The following is a 23,065-nucleotide window of genomic DNA, read 5'->3' on the forward strand; positions in this document are numbered from 1 at the left end:
AATTTTGTACGAAATGAAATAAAAAAATGACTGGTACCGAATACCTTTTCCTATTTAATGGGTTTTTCGAACATAGAAAATCGCCGCGTTTTGAAGAATTTTTCCGGTTTATGCCGATTTCCGTTTTATTCGGGTTCTGTTTGGACGAGTTTTATCGTACGTACCAGGGGTGACCAAACTTTTCACACAGCGGGCAGATAACCGAGAAAATGACGAGCGCGGGCCGCGTAACCATTTTTTGTTCAATATATCATACCGAATACACAAAAAATAAGGAAAACCAATATATTTACCGTATTTACCAATACAGAAACACGATGGCTGCAGCAAGCCGGTAACGGCTTTCTTTAGAAACTTCGTTGCAGGTACTCAACAAAAAGCGCTCCGAGCCGATATCCAAAGTCACAAAAAGTCGCCGATTTTCTTAAAAATTATATTATTGTCGGATGCAAAAATCATATTGGACGATTTCGCCACTTTACTTACACCGATTTGAATTTTTTCTACAAAGCGAGTTCGTCTACAATCTACGACATTTCCGTATAAATAATTACATTTTAGCTCGTTTGTGGCGCGGCGCGGCGGCGGGCCGTAGTTTGGTGACCCCTGGCATATAACAAAATATAAGATCGTGCTCGACATTGGATCGGGACGAAGGTGCCCGAAATAGGGACCCGAGCCCTTCAAAAAGAACGAGGGCTTTGCGAACGTGTTGGACCGTAGACTACGTAATCGGGGACCTCCGCTTTGGGGTTCCCGATCCGATTGCGTTCAATGTATTTTTAAGAATTCTTTTAAAAACGAAATGATTAAATTTATTTTTATTTTAAAATGTAATTCTCGTGCTAAAGTGTTAACGAGGTCCCACGGTACGATTGTAATTTTTAAATGTAAAAGTTTCCGAATAATTTCGAGTATCGGGTCATAAATCCGCCGGCATTTAAAATACATAACTCGGCTTACGTCTCGTTTATATCGAATAATGGAGATTTTAAATAAGCCTTAAAAGATAAAGCGCGCGGTATACGAAAACATTCGTGTCTTTTTTTACGATTTCTTATATATTTTATAATAAAAAATTGAATTTTTAAAACTTTTAAAAATTCATACTTTCATTTTTTGTACTTACACGGGGTTTAAAATAGCACATTCGAAACAGTGGCGATAAACAATTATCCGACGATCGTTCGATGCGTAGAGGGAAGGATAAACACGTAGTAATGGGGTGAATATACAGTATTATGGTACGGTATGTAAAGTTTGTAAATGCTTTCTTCACTGGACGCTTTCGCCTTTACAGTAGCAAAACTTCCTCATTTCCCTGTGTTGTATACAAGACGATTGGTTTCCGTACTTATTAAGCCTGCTAACGTCTCCTACAACCCGAAATTCTTTGGACCAGGCTGTTTTTTGCATAAGCGCTTCCACCACCGCGTGGCTGGGTGCTAACGAAACTAATATTCTCATTTTCAACTCGTAGCCTTCTTTCCGAACGATATGCTTCCTGGGCAGTATCACCTGAACGAAAAAGAACATTTAAATAATTCTGCAAAATCACTTTCATTATTTTAATAAGAAACTAACAATAAAAGTAATAACACGTATAATATACAGCGGATTGTCGGTGACTCGAAGTGGAAGGGAAAGGAAGGTGTTTTCGAGTCGACGAAATTTCGACTTTGGAAACGTCACCCTACGATTAAATAGATTATTTCTGCGCTTTCGACCGAGACGACGGCTCGGAAAGCGTCTCGTCCGCCTTCCCTACGCGCGGGCAGAGCAAAGACGTCGGTCTCGAGAGATTCGCCTTCGTCGCATCTTCGTCGCTTCTTTCTTTACTTGGGAAAAATGTCGGCAGTCGACTGGATTCCGTTAACGTTGCCTGCGCGAACGGAATGCGGAATTCGGAAATTCCGATTTATTTCAGGCGCCATCGAATCGTCGACGAAAACCTCCTTTAGTAAGTCAATTTGCAACGGTCGCTTTCGTGCAACTCGGTTCCGAGCTTTGTTAATTATTCGCGCTGCATCTAACAGATTAAATCCGTCTCGGACGATACCGTAGGCGACGTCTTTGGCGCGATTAGCTCGCCGTAACGCGATTTAAAGGTTTAGTTCCGGGATCTTAAGACTTGTTTTAATTCTTCCCGCCTTACGGGCACCGAGAGGTTGTCCGTCGCGAGTTCGGAGGGACGGACCCCGAAAGATTCCCGCAGTTTTCCCTCCCCGAGGGTACGTCCTAAGTGGCGCTTCCGAGCGGAGCCGACAAACCGGTTCTAGTAAACGGGCGTGTCCCGAATAATGGCGTTTAGCGTACCGGCGCTTGTGCGCGGGCTGCAGTAGAGAGCCCGCGTACAAGATGTTTTTGTATCGGCAGTTTGTCAGGGCGCGACTTTAAGCCGCCATTATTCTTCCGACAAAGCGTTAGCCAGATTGGAACGAACGCTCGGTATGGTCTATAGTCGGCCGTCCGCGTACGAACGAAAACGAATCGAAGGTTAGCGATACGAACAATATACAGACAATATTTCCAACGACTACGTACCGTTTATTTGTATTAATCTCGAGTTTTTGAGTTTTATGCCAGTCGTTATATACTGGTATTTGTGGTATTTGTTGGTTATTAACAAGTTATCGTTTAGTTTAACTTATTTTATAATCGGTTAAAATTTAAACAAAAAGATCGGTATACGTAAATTAATACTTATAATGCGTGACGTACCGCGCAATATCCGATAGGAAAGTCCTTAATTATACGAATCTACTTTATTTTATTAAAAAGTATCGTAAATTACAGCAGATTTGTAATTTAGAATATAAAATGCATATAAAGTAGAATTTTTAATATCGAAACGATCGGCGAATAATAAATATATTTTAATTATACGGCATTTATCGTAAGCCACTTATAAAAAATTATTATTTGTATAAACATTGTATAAAAGGCAACGAACTAAAGGAAAACTATCGTTTCTTTCGTAACTTTTAAAATAAATGGCATTAGTTTACCCGGCGACCGGGCCACTCTTTCGTTCTCCCGGACGTCGCGCTTATTTAATCTACTTGTAGACGGTAACACCGAACAACTTTAACCGCTAACACGCAGATATTAAAAAAAAATTTGGCCGCTCGAATTCCAAAAATGATTAAACGATATTAGAAATTAATCGTAAAAATTTCGTCGGGCCCGAGTTTCCGCTTAAATAAGCGTTGGTTCGTTTCCGTCTCTCCACCTAAGTGTAGAATGCGGCCGCGGCTCGATAAGGAGTTTGCGAAAGACGTGGCGGCAGCCGTCGCTATAGGCTCTCCGGGGTGCACCGAGCCAGTTCGACCGCCGCTTCGACTAGCCGTCTTCCGAAGAGGAAAATGGCCGATTTTGTAGATAAACGAAAACGCGCTGCGCTTTAATTAATCATTTTTCACCCAATTTAATAATTTCTGATTTTGTAAATGTGACGTTGTAAAAATAAAACTTTTCAAACGAGGAATTTCCTATCGATTTTTGAATACATTAATGATCCCGGATGTAAAAAATGACGACAATTCGGGCGACGGTCGACGGCGCTTCGAAACGGTACCCGCGAGAATTTTACTTATATTTTATTACTGTTTTTACATTTGGCTTTAAAACGAGAAATATAGGAAATTTAGGAAAGATATACGGGATCTTCGAGGACGTAAAGAAAAGAGGAAAAACGTCTAAGGAATTTCTAATAGGTCTGCCTCCACCGGGTTAGACGGGGACGCTCGAAAAGCCGAAATGCACCCGTACGACCGAGGCTGGCTAAACCGGAGTCTTTTGTATAGTCCCGGATTTAAGCAGAAACCTGCCATTTCCCGCAATTGCAAAACTTCCGCTGCCGTTTTTGATGTTTGTATCGTTATCGAGGATACCCCTGTAGTTATCTGGTGCAAAAATAGTCGGTAACACTTTTGCGTTGTAGCTATTAACGCAAAAGCGTTAACGACCATTTTTGCACCGAATTTTATACCACGGTTTTGCTAATTATAGAATATACTCTGTATCCGCAATCTACTTCTACGTTCGAACCGTTTATATTACATTTCGAAACAAACCGCTCGAAAAAGTCATAAAGCTAATATTAATTAACAAATGAAATATATTTTGTCAGGTAAACGAACGTAAGTACAGTCAAACCTGTTTTTATGCGGTCTTTTTTGTGCGATTTTTTATGCGGTCCCTATCCACCGCATAAAAACAGGTTTGACTGTATGTGATAATTATTGCGCGTAAAAACGTTTGCTTTGACAAATTGACGCTACTTAAACGTTAATAAAAATCGAATAAAATGGAAATTTATACCGAGACCCGTACTAATTAAGACTAAACACCTCGAGATGGGAGTAAACGAAATGCGCCGTTACTCGACGCGACGTAAGCGGAAGAAAGTTAAATAAAATTTAAGGATCGCGTGAGAACCGAGGGGATTCCGACCCCGCTTACCGGCACCGTCGCTGCCCGGATGGACGGCTGTAGGAGGGCGAGTAATCGAGTGGGAGGGACGGGGGGTCGGGATCGGGTGTCGGCCGTATTCCGAGATGACGGGCATCGAACATAAAACTAATTTAATAAACGGATAAACTTGTACGAAGAAAGTACGAAAATGGGAGATACGACGGAGGTTAAACCATTACTAACTCTATTAGCGCCACGCGGCTTCGGGTCCGAACGGATTAGATTTCCCTATCGGGACTGAATATTAGTCTAACTTATAAACCAAAGAACTACTTAACGAGAGAGAGAGAGAGTTTACAAATAGACCGAGTTAATACCTCGCGACGATTACTGGCTGCGCGTGGATTCCGGAAGACCTTCGCCGATCTAGCGGAGTATCGGAGATTATGGCGGGACGGGTCCTATATCTGCTGCCATGTCCGTGTTCGACCCCTTTTTATACCCGTTTTCGGGGAGCTGACTAATGCATCGGACGGTGTCGTTTGTTTACGTTAATTGTCAGAAAGCGAACGTTTCGTCTACCCGGTATCGTTACTCGTTCTATCTCGTAAAACCGACAACAGAAGTCAAACAAACCGAATTAATAGCCGGAGGTGACTAAGGTCGGGAACTGTCTCGCCACCTTAGTAATAATTGTTGATATTCGAACTGTTTTATCTATCGAGAAATCGCGGGAAATAGGATGTGTGGGTTTTGTCCGGGTTGGTCTTTTCTTTCTCGGTGACCTTTTGTTTGCCCTCTTTTCCCGGGGAGTATTGAATTAAAACGTTACTTTAATTAAATAAATTATTTAATTACTCGATATCAGCCTGGCACACTCGGTTGTCTCGAAAAGGCCTACGAGTTCGTTTGCGGAGGACACTCAAACCCGCTATCTAAAGCTAATTTAAGCTTCGAAACCGAAAGAAATAATCTTTCGATCCGTGATATTTCGACAAAAACCACGAGAGTGAGAAATTTTAATCGCCGTAAAATTGAGTAATATTAGAAATAGCACTAACCAAGTGTTCTACATTCCTAAAAGTAGATCCTAAAGTCTCGAAGTATGATTAATTCAAATTAAAAGTGCTCGATTGTTATCGAAGTATAATTGCTTGTTTATGCGTGAGTATGCTGGCTAATCCGGATCTCAATTATCCGCCATACTCTCCAGTGTGATCGCCCATCCGCTTCCGTTTCCACCAAACTCGGGCCGAGGCTCCACTAGCGCGAAAACCCTGGCCGTAATCATTTTTAATCACAAAACAATACTGTGCGCCCGAACGGAGCGTGAAAGGTGCGAAAATTGCGGAAAACGAACTTTTACGCACGTTGGCTGCAATCGTCGCGTACTGTACCAAACGGCGAGAGCGAGAGACCGTGGTTTGAGGCTTGTGAAGTTTTTCACTAGTTTTAAATCCCAGAATATGGTCCTAGATCTGGGAAGATTTATTGAAAAGTTCGCAAAATATCCCACGACAGGCAGTAGAGCTACACCTTCGTCGCGATAGGCCACGTGATTAAAAATAGTCACGGCCGAGGTTTTTATTCTCATTTTGACGCTAGTGGAGTTTCGGCCTTTGTCGTTCATCCTATTTTCCTGTTCGCTCGGGTTTTATCGCATTTCGGAAACACCATCTATTTGCCGGTCTGCAGGCTTTATTAATTAATTAAAGCCTGTACACTCATTATCCGGCATTCTGCCTACGCAAGAAATAGCCGGATCGGCCGTAGTCTTATAGGATAGTGATGGAGTAGAGACAAAATTGACATTGTCTAGAGCCGTCGGGGTCCATAACCCCATTACGTATTACGCTCGATATATACGGTATATAATTATATAAATGTTTGTTTCAGTTATGGCAACGCAACACTTAGGCCATCTAGCCCGGGGAGATGTCTTCCGGGAGGTCTTTTTAAGGGTAACTGGGCGTTACAGACGTGGAGAAAACCCCGAAAACTCCATGCAGCCAGCCCGTCCTGGCCAAGCGCGAACTTGCCGTGTTCGGGAAACGAAACCGATTGGCCATTGGTGGGCCGATTGTATAAATAAGTAATAATGTATTTATATTGTACTTGGAAATAATTTTAACCTTTTACTGTTTTACATTGTAACATTGAACAGTACAGTATCTAAATAATAGAGAATAATAGAAAGGTTGCGGCCGACGTTTCGCCACGAAAACGTCGGCCGCAACCTCAATATAAAATTTAAAGAATCGTCTTTACTTTTATATATTAAATAAGCTGAATGAAATAGAGAACATTTAGATTAAGTTCTGAAAAAAAGATGTTTTTTAAATACCGTATGCACGACAAAAGAGCAAAAGGAGCTGAGCTAAACAATATCGACGGATTAAGTACACAACTACACCTATCTACGGCTACACACGCCAGCCGTGACGTCGCCATCGTGTACGTGTAACTTTAATAATCGTTCATATAAATTTTATTTTATTTTAAAAAGTTAGGAGCATTTGTTAATAACGTAGCTAAGAAGACTTCTCGTTTGTTTCCTTTATCGACTGTTTTGCATTGACACGAAATAAAATCTTAGAAAATAAAGCTAGATATTTAACATCAATTCATAAACACCCTTTGATCGATTTCACTCCAAACTACTGATATATATAGTGGAAACGTATTAGGTACTACCGGGAGGTCTTCTGTAGTCGTGGCTCTAAAACACCGATTAGAAAAACAATAAACTATCAACCTACCGCAACACAAACTATGTGGTGAGGGGGATGTTCGTTGCACCACCGAGAGGAGGGGGTGTCTACATCAGTGTACCAGAGCTTACGGCGACAGCGCGCCTACCTTTTTTCACTGTAATTGTAAATATTTTAACCAAAATAATTTTTACTCGATTATTATATAGGCGTACTTTTTTGGAGGTCCGAAGCCTCTATCTAATTTTTTTCCTTATAGCAGTAAGAGACTTTTGCCAGACCCATAATGGGTGAGGAGAGATGGAATCCGACATAACCGAGATAGACCGCCCACGAAACATCTTTGACGGTCTTTTCGTTTAACTTTTTCTGCCTTCGTAGAAGTTAGTGCCCGGACGGCATTTAAAAAAACACATCTCTTGCTCAAATATTTTGTACGCAACACTTTGCGTACAAAATCTTTGACGGTTAAACACTTCACGCGAATGGTTTTCTGAGATTGCATGTATGTATACATACAGACAATCGGCCGTGCCGAGGGTGTGGCTCTGGGAAGGATTTCTGTAGAAAAAACTGTTCTTATTTGTGTTAGACACGAACAAAACCACAAAACTCCGCTCGGCCAGCCCACTGGTGAGAAGCGAAGCCACGACTAGTGTTTAATGATTTTATCCACTGGGCCGCTAGTGGGCATTTTTCGGATTGTCAGGATTATCAATCCCGAACGGGTCGAATTTTCGTACAGTTCTTTAATTACACTCTAATAATTTATCACTATGCAAAAATAATTCAATTAAAATTTGAATATTTAATTAATTTAAAATTAATTTAAATAAGGTCTGAAAAATACTCCTACAATGAGTTTATTATTATATTGTATCACTTCCCGTTAGCTGCCAGGATGTGATAAGAGTATCTTACAATATATTGCTTACCATTAGTTTTCCTATAATAAGTTTTTTCGCCTTTATAAACAATTAGCAGGTAAGTGCGGCGTTGCCCGGGCAAAAAATAAAAACAAACGTTAACTTTAAGAACTTGTGCCATTCGCAGCCGAATATCAAACGGTAATCTGCCAACCGATCAAATTTCGCAAAAAAAAAAAAACGGACCAAATATTTAAACTCGGCACCCCGGAAAACCACTTAAATCACTTTGTGCAGGCCGGTAACCTCGTATCGCGTAATTTTCCTATTCGAATGCCATTATACCGGTGGGTTCGATAGGAGGGAGTATCGCAGAAGAAAGTCGAAGTTAATTCGACCAAAAGTAGTGGTTGACCTCCTCCCAGAACAGATGATGGTCAACGACTACTCATTAATACCGGTCTATTATTAATGTTTGAAAACTGATTTGTGTTGGATAGATCCGGTTGTGATAGCCCCCGCACGTAATCCAAGTTGCTAACCTTAACTTGGTGTGACTTGTTTAAATAAAAAAAACCTTGTAAAAATGCTAGAATAATTGCTTTTGATAATAAATTTTAAAAAATTTTGGCAACAGATTGTATAAACCATGCGGCAAGAGTCTCCTCGTAAATATTGCGTTTGTGGAAAAATGATTAGGCTGCAATTTGAAAAAATTGCAGACCTATATATTCACACTGTCGTCACCTATCTATCTGACCTTCCTTAATCTGGAGAAGAGTTAGACAGATGAAAGTGGAGACCAAGCATGAAATCATAAGAGAAAAGGACCAGATTACCTATATATGAATTTCCGATTCGTCACGTTATTTCAATACAAAATTCCCCCCTTCCAACGGAGTTAGATACATAATGGACACGACTCTATTGTAGCAGGATGATGTGCGGGAAAAAACACCACTACACTCCACGCAGGCAAGTGCTATGTGTACCTATCGCAGTAATTCGTGAATATAGTACGGACTATAAGACGCTCCTGAATTTCGGAGGCAATTTTTCGAAGAAAAAAGTGCGTCTTATAGTCCGTAAAATACGGTATATGTATTTTTTAAAATTATATCCTTTTTTAAGAATAATATTTAGTTAAATATTTCCGTTCATTTATGCCAATAGCTATCTATTGGCACGCTACGTAAAACTCAAAAAATGAAATATAAATAAAAATTGATTGATTTATAGAAATGCAATGGATATTTTGGAGTGAAATGTACGACGTGATCTAAGTTAAAAGTATTTGAACGTAACTGCCGAGTTTCGTAGCGAGTGGTCGAAGACCTAGGAGTGTGTAGCGAACAAACATCCTTGTTTATATATACAGGGTGCGTAGGAAAGACCCTTTAACCGGAAAATTCTTGCGAACGGACAGAGTACAGCTATGCAAGGGAGGTAACGGTATAGTAAAGCGACTACGCCCGACCTAATGCAAACGACAGCAGCGCTCCTAGTGGCGAAATCTGGAAGATAGGCAGTGCAAATCCAAAACGAAAACAGATAGAGCAAACTATTCAATTAGAAAGTTTTAGAGCAGTGATTCTCAAACATTTTCGATCCTCCGCCCACTTTGTCCGTAAAGTTATACCCAACGCCCCCTAATTCATTTTCTCTTGTGTGAGAAAGAATTGAAAATATTCTTAGGAAAACTTTTCTATGAATCTCACACTTTGTGCCCTTACCGTACATTATTCTCGACATCTGGAAACCATTAAACGCAATGTTTCCTCTTATCCGTTTAACAGAGGAAAGGGAACGGCTGTCGGTGACCCCAACTTTTGCCTTTGGTCACCGTTCGGTACCTTGCCTCCAGCGTCCCCCTAGATTTACTCACCGCCCACAAGGGGACGTTATCGCCCACTTTGAGAAACGCTGTTTTAGAGAATCGGTTAGTTAGTACGAAAGTTAATGCCGAGTATGTTCATAAACTTGTTATCACCGTGTGACAATTTGCCTTTCCGTTGTTTTTTGTGATGTTAACAAACTGTATTGACGTAAGTACGTATTTTATGCAACAAATTGTGCGTATTTCTTCATACCTATGGCTATTCCTTTCAAACGTCACACAAGACGGCGTGCATCGCTTTCGGACACCTTTGGGTATACGGGCGACAATTTATCTTATCCGTGTGAACCACGCGTCGTTTCGTACTAACTAACTGATGCTCTAAAACTTTCTAATTGGATAGTTTGCTCTATCTGTTTTCCTTTCGGATTTGCACTGCCTATCTTCCAAATTTCGCCACTAGGGGCGCTGCTGTCGTTCGCATTAGGTCGGGCGTAGTCGCTTTACTATACCGTTACCTCACTCGCATAGCTGTACTCTGTCCGTTCGCAAGAATTTTCCGGTTAAAATGTCTTTCCTACGCACCCTGTAGATGAAGATTCTTTATATTTGTTGTGTATCTGGTTAGTGATAACATTTATCTTTCAAATCTACCGTTTTAATGCCGGTCGTGTTCTTTATAGCAAGCATTTGACCAAGTCGTCTCGCCCCATTTTGTACACTACACGCCTCCACTCTGGACACAGGTCGCTGGCCAGTTGAAAGCGCGTACAAAGATTTTTTCCGCTGGCGGTCGCTGGACGCGCTTTTGGCGTTATAAACATCATCTAGTTCTGCGCAGTTTCTCTTAAACTTTTCAGTCATTTCGTGCAATTTTCTACTCTCACTTCTGCACTTTTCCACAGAATTTTATTGAAATACCCCCTAAATTCGTCCGGCCACCCGCTGCTTGCTTTGAATCCGGTATGTCCCAATTGTCCAGCTTTCTCTCTAATCAGTTTTCTAACAGAAATACTTTTGTCTGTACGCTGTACAAATCATTTCCGAAGCCGTTTTCAGCACCTGGACACTCGTGTTTACGCTTTCTGTCATGTCTGACTCTATTGTTCGTTGAGAAACTTTCCAAAATCCTCTTCTTGTTTTCCAAATATGCTTTTCTTCTATCCACTGTCTTTCGATAGTTTTCTCTGGTTTGCTATTTCAATCTACTTACGAACGAATAACTTATGGTCGACACATCGATTAACTGATCACTATCAGCAATAAGAATGTCAACACGAGATACAAACATTAAGCTGAAATTTATACACACAAATTAGAAATGGATAGTTCCGGATCGGAACTACTAGGAATCCACTCCTACGTTAAACGCGTTTATCTTTACGCATCGAATTTTGGCAGTGATTTAAAGTCGGGATACCCTTTACATTGCTATACAGATATAGGCCTACATCGCGAACCATCAAAATAGTATTTTATTTGCTACTACACTCTCGAGACTAATGCGATTTCTTCTTTCACTCGCTGTGTTCCGTTTCCATATGCAAAGAATGTTTTCTCTTCGTTTATTTCATCCCGGAACTGCCTAGATCAGTGGTCCTTAACCTTTTAGTGATGAGGGACCATTTATGAAAATTTTTCTCTTGCCGTGGACCACGAGCTGTTTGGCAGTAATATAAGTTCTTATAAGGTTGTTCTATAAATTAAACACGTATAAAATTATTCGAAACCAAGAGTATTATATTATTTGCGAAAATGTTACATTAATTATATTATTTTAGTGCAATTTTTGTAACTGCATAGTGTTTACCAACTGCTGGATTCTTTGTTCAATGCTACTCGAAGCCAAACGCGTGTCGGCACTGGCATCCAACCGATTTCGATGTTTATTTTTAATTATCAAAAGCACCGAGAATCCTCGCTCGCATAAATATGTGGTTGAAAGTAAAGTCGGGTACCGTCAAGCAATTTCTCGAATTTTAGAGAAAGCGATAGCTTTATGGCTCCAAAAATCTTCAAGATTAATTCCTGTCTCGAAAGTATCCTCGCAGTTACTATCGTGTTACATTTCAATTAACTCTTCTTGTATTTTATCCGGCACCTCAGAAATGTTGCCTATGAAAGAATTGTGAATCAGTTTCCGAATAATGCCTTCCAGGAGGTCTTTTAAAGGAAACTGGCCCCTATTCGGGTGTTACAAACGTGGAGAAAACCCGGAGAACTCCACGTGGCCAGCCCGTCCGAACGCAGTGGGAACCCGCGACCAAACTCTCGGTGTTTAGCGACACTGGTGGGCATCTCGGCACACCGTCTGTCAATAATTGGGTTCGATGTATCAAACGCAGAAAAATTCTTTCTTTCAACTTTGCCGATCGATAGGTCGATTTTAGCGATAAACGTACCGATTTTATTTTCGAATGCAAATATATTGCTAGTGCCTTCCAATTTCATATTTCCTGACCGTTGCAGTTGAAGGTTCAATTTATTTAGTTTGTGCAAAAAAAATCCACTAAATAAGCAAAATGTATTTGAAATTTGAACTGACAAAACTCGTCGTCATTTATTTAATAATTTTAGGACGACTTCACGGACCACTTCGGGTGCTTTCGGGGACCACCGGTTAAGAACCACTGGCCTAGATGTTTCGAGCAGTTCCGGAAGAGGAATCATTTTCCACCTCTGATACGAATGTTTAGTTCCAAATAAGAACGTACGTATAGAGGAAGTCGTATATTTGATTTGCCACTACGCGGCGAAAGTTTAAACAATTGGCCGATTTAGTGGTCGGTTAAATTTTTGCCACTTATCGACCGTCGCTATAAAATGTGTTGTTGGACTCCGAAATAATATACAGTGGCACCTCTATATTCGTCACATTTTGATGACTCGTCTATTTTTCTATATTCGTCGTCATTCCCAACGCCGGAAGTGGCACTACAGTCGCAGGCCCGCGTCGATCGGCTAGCCGCATTAGCTAGCCGTAGTTAATCACTCGCTTTGTGCGGTCGTCCTGGGTGTTGTCGAGATATCGAAAAATAATCGATGGGAGAAACCGAGTTCCAATCGCTCCAAAGGGGCACCCAAATATTGCTATAGTCGACCGAAATACAAATGCATTCAATAATAATGTAATCGCCTACTTCGGAAAAGTTTTAAAAAGCGGACAAAAGCGCACAACACCGGACAAGCTACCGAATCGTCGGCAAAACAGACCCTACCGTCGTAACTGGAATTACCTAATGTTTTAATCGATATGTCTTCTTCTAAACAATAATACTATATTAATAATACTGTATTTATTTAGTACAATAAAGATAAAGTTTTACAAACGACATAATTTTTATTCTCGTACCTTTTTTCGAGACGGAAACGGGTTAATCGAATGTCGGTTATTTATTGTGAGAAAAATTGTTTCTATATTCGTCATATTCCAGATTCGTTAGGACCTTGGAACAGATTAATGACGAATATACAAGTTGCACCGCAATTAAAATGTTTTAAATATATCTAACGAAAAGCCGACGAACTATTTTCGGTTAGGTCCGGCCCTATTTTCCATCAGGTTTAAAACCGTATCGATAAAAAGCCAACTGTTCTTTTTCTTGTTTATACTTTTGTTTGGTTTAATTATTAACACGAAAGACACGTCTCGCTTTCGTGTTATTTAACGTGTCACGGTAATGAATTAAGCTAGTAGTTAACAATAGTAACTGCGTTACTAGTTCGTATATCCAAATCTGTGGCCGTCTCTCAATTTGCCAAGTTCGAATTTTACCCGGACCCTCGTCTCTCTCTCAATCATCCAGAGTTTATATTAAGAAATTGCATTTTTGGTCATTTCTGAAAAACCGATTTATTTTTGTCTGAATTGTTCATTCCCTTAAGCGCGAGAAAAACACAAAATTAGGCATAAAATCGTCTCTGGATCTTAAATTTCGAGATACGGAAGTTGGAGTTATCGATACTTTACTGTATATATACGGTATATGTACGTATGTATAATATACTTATTTAAATCATATTATTTACTTACTGCTGCTTGTAACAATTTTCTTAACGAAAGTTGCACACAGAACGGTCTGACTACTTCCAATAACCGATTCAAATGATTGACTAGAACATTAGACGCTTCTAAACATCTCGGATCGTCGGGAGGAATGACGGCTTCGCTTTGGCACACGCAGTGATTTTCTGGAATTCCAGCCGTTTCGCAAGTTCTGTTTACGGGAATTTCCATCCTCCACGCGCTGTATCCTCTGGTATTCCAGACGTGAACGGGAGGGCTTTCTTCGTAGGTAGATTTAACAATATCCATTAGCATGGAATGGACGTCCAACCACGTGGTCAGACGCTCCGAGTTTTTCTTCAGATAGGTTCTCAGATGCGGATGTCGCTCTTCGAGAGCGGACGGAATGCTTATGGAAAACAACGGCATGCGTTCTTCTATGCGACCTACGGAGGTGGTTAAAATACTTCCATACCTGAAAAGCCAGAAAATATCGCTGAGAATAGATCACACGAATATTTACGTAACCGAATTAGTCTTTCAGTCTTGCTTAAATTACCCGATAGAAAATTGGGACGAAATTTAATATAAAATAGTAAGCGTAGCTCGCCTCGCTTACCTGTTACCGTGGTCTCCCATAACAATAACGACCGTATTCCGAAAATGTCCGTTTTCGTTCAATTGTCTGAGCAAATTGTAGACGTCCCCATCCAAATATTGAGCGTTATTGAAATTCGTATGGGTAACGGCAATGTAAAAGGAGAAGAGAAAATACAGTTCTTGGCTATATTTTTCTATAAATTCTTTCATCCAATTGAATAAAATTGTGTACGTGGGAATGTTTCCCAGACAAAATTCGGAACTCATTTTCAAAAGAGGAGATTGGAACGAAGCCAGCCACAAAGGGCGCGGGTAGAAGTCGGTGGGTTTACGAAGGCATCCTTTCGCTAAATAGTTTAAAATGGTGAATCCGGGCTCGTCCTCGGCCAACGCCGTTACGTACCCTTCCCGGGTGAAATTCTTCCATAAAAACGGCCAGCGGTCGTAGGGTCCGGTGCTCTCGTTACCGGGCAGTTCCTGCGGTACCATTCGAACTTTCCTTCCAGTTAACAGAGCGATCATGTTTGGGAAACTGTTATCCGCCACCTTAGTCAGGCCTTTCAATATCTTAAAGCGGAAAAATAGCAAATATAAAGTTTAATATTTATAAAAGCAATTTCGTTTTAAAAATAAATAAAAATTAATAGTTCGATCGGTCACTTTCCGCAACGAGTGCCCGAGTGTATAAATAGATATACAGATAATTTTAGTATTATCGCGGCTTTAATTTAAGGCAAGTTGCGGGAAAACGTCGTCGAAATTACCAAATTGCTTCGGTTAATTACGGATGGCGTTTTCTCGCCAATGAATTACACCGAGAAAATTGCCCGTCGACGGAAGGAAGCGGCGTGTAATCGGGACGGAATCGGAGTGTGAAAACAAGTACCCAACTAATGACGTAATAATCGTAATAATTACGTTACGCGTTACGTTGATCATCGATGATCGACGTAATACGTAACGTAACGCGACGCTTTCTTTCGTACTGCCGATTAATGAGAATTGTTATTCTTATTTTCATTCGGCAGTTGCAAAAATATTACGTCAACCGTCATTTTATTTTACTCGCAAAAGCATCGAGAAAGTAAAGCCGAGAAAATGTTGACGATCAACTATGAGAATGGTAGGAACACCCTGCCGTCCCATCCATCCTAATACCCGTTGGCACCGCGATCGACCGAAACCGGGCTCGGTGACAGTTACAGTCCAGATTGTGGGTAAAGCGACGGCCGAGCGAGACGTCGATCGCGTGCCTACGCAGTATAACTATTATAAACGTAACCAAATGTAGAAGTTTACTGTAGAGACGTGTATGACGATTTAAGGTAACCCCCAATTCGAAAGACGCGACCAATAAAAGCGGTTGTTTTCTATTTTTTTAAGTAAATTAAAATAATTAATATTTAAATTTTACCGAGTTAAATTATTACAGTCATTTTATAACGGTCGTCTCTTCGATAATGTTTATCGGCAACGCGCGGCGCGTGGGCGTAGAAAGGTGCTTCCCGGCAGGACTCGAAGCGAAAGTGCTAGAGGCGGAAAAGAAACCGGAAAACCCAGGTGATCGGTCCTTTGTTTGGGTGGACGAACCACTATCTTCATTTTATGTTACTTACAAGAAATTGGAATATTAATACTGTATACAACTTCTAATTAGGAATATGCAAATATGGCATATAGGCCTATTTTTCGTCACTTTTCAGTTTAAAAACTATATATATATATATATATAAGGGTGTCCCTTATTTTTCGAATATTTTTTTTTCTAACGCATAGGGCCTAGTTTCGTTTATTTTACCCTTAAACACTCTCACAATAAATGTCGGCTCGTTTTGATCGCTAGAACCCGTGCCGACTCGCATCGAATCATTTGCATACGTATGGTGCTGGAAAAGTGGCGCGGATTCGCTTCGTTCGCCATTCTAACACAATTTGTCGGGCTATTAACGCGTATAGTTTTTTCCGAAGATGTCGGTGCAATTACGAAGCACTAAAAACATATTTTCTTAGCCGGAGTGATAAACCGCCGAGTCACGAGCGCAAAATTACCGTCAGATCGGCAAGTACTCGCAGTTTTGTGTTTTAACATTGGCCAAGTTAAACTAACTGCGAGTGAAAGCGTAAATCTCGTAATACGCCGGTGTATCGTATTTTGGGAAAAAGCTAGAATACCTAAAAAATCTATACCTAACCGTGTTAAGAAATTGGTGGATCTTTATCGGGTATGGAGACTTTCCGTATGTGATTAATATGGAGAGTCACCCTAATATATATGTAGGCCCTATAAATATCTCGTTAGTTAGGGTCGTGCGTAAAAGATAAATCGTACGATCCTACGTGAAGTATTCGTGATTATATTTCGGTGTTGTGTACTATTTATATTTTTATTTGCTCGAAACCTTATAAAAATTTTTAAAGTTCGTACAATAAAAATGATGTTGAGGAAAAACAAAAAGGTTAATGCCGGCCTAGGTATACAAAATGGCGGCGCTTCCGGTAACCTCGACGGCGAGTGTTTTTAGAAAGGAAATGTAAATGGCGCAGATAGTAATAACGCCTTCGTATGCAAATATCCGTCAAAAAATTCCGTTCGGAAACACGAGGAATGATGCGAATTTCGAACTTTGGTTACGATGTAGACGGATCACGCGCGTTGTTAATTTTTTTAAAAGTGTCTGTGTTTTTAAAGTTTGTACAATTTACTCCGAGTCTAAAGTTATCGACGAGGAAAGTTTGTCGATGGTAATTAACGTGTTAAACGTGTCCTTAATGTGTTTAATGCGTGTTAAATGTCATAAAAGCGTATTAAAGGTGTGTTAACATTGTGTAAGTGAGGTAAAAAATTTGTAAAGGGTTTAAACGTGGTTTAAATGTGCGTTTATAGTGTGTAAACGTGTGTTAAACGTGTTAAATTTGTCATAACCAAGGATATGTAATAGTGATTTGCGACCCGAAAGACAAGTGAACGACGCGTGGAAGGCTAGGTGGCCGTGGATCGCGGGTGCCACCCTCTATGGACGCGCTGCCTATCGTAGATGAAAAGGCGAGAGATGAGAATCGTAAGACTGCGGTTCTTAAGAGGAGTAAAATTTATGTACAATACGGGCAGATTTTGTTCGAACCACCGATGTATAGGATCTCGTAATTCACTTCGTCCATGCATCGATTGAATTTATAGGTAGTATGATGACACTTTTTTATTTTCTCGTTCGGTTAATGTTACCTTAGGTAGCCAAGATGGCGGCTCGTGTCTGATTCCAGCGAGGAAACAGTGGGACGCACGTTCTAATCTAACCTAACCTATTCTAATAATTTGGTTGCTAATAATTATGGTAATTTATTACAATAGGTTAGGTTAGTTAGTTAGAACGAGCGTCCCACTGTTTCCTCGCTGGAATCAGACACGAGCCGCCATCTTGGCTACCTAAGGTAACATTAACCGTAAGGAGACTTTAAACATAACTGTGTTAATAATATAAAGTCGAATGTAATTTTATATGGTGGTACGTGGTTAAATGGTGGAATGAAAAGTCCGTTTGTTTCGTTTCGTCCGATAAAAGAAGTTTTCTCTTTATATTTTATCAAATCGTTGCTTTTGAAATCGGCTGCAGAGCCGAGTAAAATTCCTTTCTTTCCCGTTGACATCGTGAAATCGGCAACCAATATGGCGGACGATTGACGTTATATCACGTGACTGCACCCGGTGCCGTAACTAGGGCGGTGCCCAGGCACAGGGCGCAGTCCCTGGAGGGCGTATAAATGACCTGGACCAAGTTTTATATCATAGTTTTGGGGCGTAGTTACAGTAGCTTGCACCGGGCGTATAAAAGACTAGTTACGACGCTGGCTGCACCCCCTCTGTATGCGCGTGATGGAGAGCGCACTACGAGTTAAGGGGAGAAATAAAAGCTGGAGATATTTCGGAGCGTGGAAAGAGACGATACGTTCATTCCGGATCGTAGAGATTGAGATACGTTCCTGCGAGAATCCGAACTTTAACAAATATCTGTCGTCGATTTCGTCATACCTATTCGATATTATTTGTCGTAATTAACGGCCGAAGGAGTCGGTCGTCGCCGGTCCCTCGAGGTTTAACGTCGTGGAAGTTTTCCCGTCGGTGCCAATCGCACTCTATCGGATTTTGACGTTACCCTCAACTGTGCCCAGTAGAAGAACTTTCCCGATCCAAGTCCGGACATCCGAGTCCTGACGGAATCCTAATCGAGAAGCATCATCATCGAGGCAGGTATTTCCCGACTCACGAACGATCGCCTGGCCACCGCTGAACAGATAGGCTAAGTCGATATAAGACGATATATATATTGTATATTGTACCGTGTACTCCTTTTCTTTGAAATTAAACGGTTATTTAGTTGTTAACTTTAGTGTCTGAGTACTTTACTTCCGTCGGGCTCGGTCTTCGTTCGGAACCCGATGGCTTTTTCACGCCGCCGCTCGCAGGACCTACTCAAAGTCCACCTAAACTCGCCGTCGTCAGTCCCGACCCTCTTATATAAGTTCGGGGGTATTAAGGTTCTCTATCGATAATAGTTAAATAACGTCGACGTCGCTTTCTCTGCAGGATAGGTAGCATTATCCGAAGGTTAACTACGATGAAGATTTCATTACAGTGTTCTATATACAATGCGCTATAATATTAAATGTCCGACTTGCATCTTTTCACCAAGAGGTCGATCTTTATTTTTCTCGTCTCGGTTCCAACAAATTAGAATCGAGATTAGAAAAGCGAGTTATTTTCTTTTCTGAGTATCTGGATTCAGTCTCCAGAACAATTTTCTGTGAAATTTGATACGAAGACAATTAGAAATTTGTCATCAGAAAAATATTACGAAGATTATTTCGTTGAAAATTTTAATTTCTCTCTTAATATTTTTTATTGATAAAGTAGATATCAAATAAAATTTATATTTGTAAAAGTCGCAATGTGTACGTCTGTTAGGTAGGGTTTGCACGTATATTCTTTCTCCTAAAAAAAAAAAAAAATATTGCGAGGTTCCCGTCGCCTAATCGTCCCTAAAGCCCACCCCTTCTTAACTTAAGCCCGAGAAAATTTCTGTTGTTTGCAGTTTAATTATTATAAATTCTTCTTCTTCTCTCTGGTCCTCGTAGTCCTTGCAGGACCTTGGCCTCATCCGGGATTTTCACCCATTCCCCTCTATTTTGAGCCTTCCTTCTCCAGCACTTCACACCCATCCTTCTCGAATCATTATCTACATCCTCATCCCATCTTTTTCGTGGTCTCCCTCTCCACCTTCTCCCCTCTGGTCTTTCTCTGTACACTCGAGACACATTTCTCTCCGAGTCCATCCTTTCCAAATGCTCAATCCATCGAAATCTCCCTCTCTCGATTTCTGTCACAATATCAGAATTTTCATACAAATCTTCACGTTCGTTATTATAAATATTCGGCTGAATAATTGTACATTTTAGTACTAAGACCATTGTTTTTATTACCCTCTCAGAAGCCCTAACAACACGCTGTTAACAAATAATAACAATAATAATTAATTAATTAACAAAATTGTTACAATGCAGCGAATGCATCGATGAAATCAAATTCTTCCGCTTATGTACGCAGAATCAACTACCAAAAAATTCTTTTTTTAAGTGAAATTTTTATTATTATTTCTCTTTTCACATATCAAGCTATTGTCTAACTTTAATTGGGTAAATTGTTTAAGCTCTCGACCCCTATAAGAGAATTTAGTAGCATTAACTCATATATATAATTGTTTGTTTGTATACGGCGTGGGCGATCTGCCGAGGGAAACTGGCCCCTATTTATGTGAGGTGTGAAAAAACTCGAACCGGCCCGTCGGTGAGGTGCCGGGTCCAGGGTCCGGTGGTGTTTGTTAGTCACCCGACTGCTGACACAGTACTGTATAAATAATATTTTTGCTATTTCGTTCGTTCCAACGCGAATAATTCACTTATAAAACTATACGACTTCGATACATTTGTATATGTTTAATATATGTAATCGTGTAAGTAAATATTTCGGTCGATTGTTCTGGAAAAATAATTTTAAAAACTTACCTGGGCTTTCATAACACCGTTGAGGTAGGAATAAGTCTTTGGCATATGACGAATCATATTAAGTCTGGACATGGATTCGATCACCAACACAAAGACCTGAGGTTTAAAAATACCCTTCTGGTCGGTCAATCGAATTCCCGATTTTCTGGGAACGTACGCGTGATAATTCCTGTATACGACTTTGTCTCTATAACTACAGGTCACGGCCACGAACTCTCTTCCGTTTATGATTTTCTCGGAGGCATTCAGCACTTTTTCCGGATCGTAGATGACGTGATCGTCGTCGTTGGGCTTCCTCCTGAAAGTGGAATATCGACAATCCAGAAGATTGCCGTCTATGTGGTGAGCGGCGATGGCGGATCGATTCAGACGAAGAACCCCTTCGTAGTCTACATAAGTCAATTCCGGTTGGACGAATTTACATTTCAGGGGTTCCTTTTTGACGACGTATTGCATTACCGAACTGTCGAATGCGTTTGGCATGGGAATCTGGCACGAAGTGGAGGAGGCCAAACTCTGGAGAGTGACGTAGTGAGTGTGGAAAAATTGCCACTCCACTATATGTATGTAGGCAGGCCACAGTAGTACGGTGAATAGCACAAATACGGTCAACATCAGGATGAATCTTAAAGGGGATTGCCTGACGGTCTTCTGAAACGATTTCCAAGCGAGCATTTTTGTTTATAACACTTGCAAAATACCACGAATGAAAATAGCTTCTCTGTTATCTAGTAAAATACTTCATTCGTTCTATTTTAGTCCATCTTCTCTCGCAAATCTACCGTTTTCTTTAACGTCAAGTCACGATTATCAAAATGATTCTTATAAATAAATACATGGCATTCTTTTTACAATTTTTATCTTCGAACTCTAAAGCTTTTGAATCTTCTATTCCAAAATTCTTCCAACTCCTCGTCCATGCTGTACGGAGTTTTCCTTTCAATTTTATTGGCTAAATTTAAAAAATGAAATAATTAATCACTTTATTCTACTTTATTAGTTTCATTTTTATTATTTATACAGTGAAACCCGAATAAAACGGTGCCGTCGCGTTCCGGTTTACGCAGGTTTTACCGTAATTACAAATGGCATCTCGTTATTCTTTCAGAAATTTAAATTAGTGTTAATCATTATTGCATTATTATTCTAATTAATTTTAATTTTTAATTACATACAAACAAAACGAATACATCGAACAATAGTGATGCTAAAAGAGAGCAAAAACATTTCCGCCCTGTTGCGAGAATAAACGTAATAACCGATTAATTATAAATTCAATTCATTTAAAAATGGGCATTTAAGGTAACGCCTAACGCAAATACAGCAGAGACTCGCTTCGGTTATTGTATGCGCGTTAACGTTATAAAATCTCGATTGAATTATATTTTTATATATTATTATAATTCGATATAGCCAATCTAAATATTGGCGTACGTATCGGGTGACGGTAATTAATTTACCCCTATTTAACGCCGATAATACAGAGATACAACCGTAAAAAGAAACTTAAAACACGTGCGATTTTCGGTTGTGGGAGTTTATAGGGAACGTGTTGCAAATTCGGCAGCCTCGAAACACACGATTTATTATACTACGCGTGAGAAGCAACGCGGCTGATGGGTTACGTGGCCTTCGGGTTTTACAATGGACCACATTGAGCGGTACGATCTCTAAATGACGCCAATGTCTCGAATAAATCAAATTTGTTGGCCCTTGCCCTAGTGCCGATTTTTCTTATCAGTTTTTTTTTTTTTTTAATGTCTTCCGCGTGTCCTGAACTGTCACCTCACCAAATTTGGTTTTACTTGGGATTGTAAACATATCTCTAGACCGCGTTGAATAGGTATGCTTTAAGATCAGCCGGTGTATTCGGCTTTCCACTACAGCCAAAGTTAATTGCTCGCTCACCGCTTAATTGCAGTCGGAAAAAAGCAAGCAGCGTGGCTGCAAACAAACAGTTTAGTTTCATTTTTTCTCAATTCTTCTCTTCGCATAGCTGCAGATCGAAATTTTTCGGACTTAAATATCAAATAAAGTGGGTTATCTTCACATTATGTTCTCGTCGAGTGGTCTAATTCCTAATATCGAGCCAACAATTTGACAATAGGCAAGTTTCTATTGGCTAATCGTTGACCTCAAAAGACGAAAAATTACACTCGGAATACTCTTCTGGCTTGCAAAATAGCTAAATTTTAAAATGACAAACGAAATAATATCGTTACAATCAATAAAAAATTGAAATTAGATAATTAAAACTATTATCATTATAACGCAATTGATAACAGCAGAAAGGATTAATTATTAATAGAAAACATGGAAACTTCTTATAATATAAACGAACTAAGGATTGAATTTCGTTATAAAATTCTTGTAAATATTTAAAAATAAATTATATTTTAGCTGGTTTAACGCATTGGGACGATCAGACACCGAAATGAAATATTATCCGTGATCGATCCGTACCTGCTACTAACAGGTATTTTCTGTCTGTCACAAACGTTTAACCGCGCTAATTAATTACACATTATTAACGAAGACGTAAAGGAGCGAGAGCCGAGACGTTTTTTGTAAC

At 40.0% G+C, this 23,065-nt stretch overlaps 1 protein-coding gene across 1 annotated transcript; it reads right to left on the reverse strand.

The window, feature by feature from the left end:
- Positions 1–1,094: 1,094 nt before the first annotated feature.
- Positions 1,095–21,187, reverse strand: LOC136990190 (uncharacterized). The gene is made up of 4 exons (XM_067288557.1): positions 20,494–21,187; positions 14,456–15,003; positions 13,864–14,311; positions 1,095–1,518 (listed from the first exon to the last, which is right to left on the reverse strand). The coding sequence occupies exons 1-4, from the start codon at positions 21,166–21,168 to the stop codon at positions 1,276–1,278; spliced, it is 1,914 nt and encodes a 637-aa protein (XP_067144658.1). The 5' UTR covers positions 21,169–21,187; the 3' UTR covers positions 1,095–1,275.
- Positions 21,188–23,065: the final 1,878 nt, after the last annotated feature.

The sequence above is a fragment of the Centruroides vittatus genome, unplaced genomic scaffold (genome assembly GCF_030686945.1).
Source record: "Centruroides vittatus isolate TY-2023 unplaced genomic scaffold, ASM3068694v2 scaffold_861, whole genome shotgun sequence".
Classification (NCBI taxonomy): domain Eukaryota; kingdom Metazoa; phylum Arthropoda; class Arachnida; order Scorpiones; family Buthidae; genus Centruroides; species Centruroides vittatus.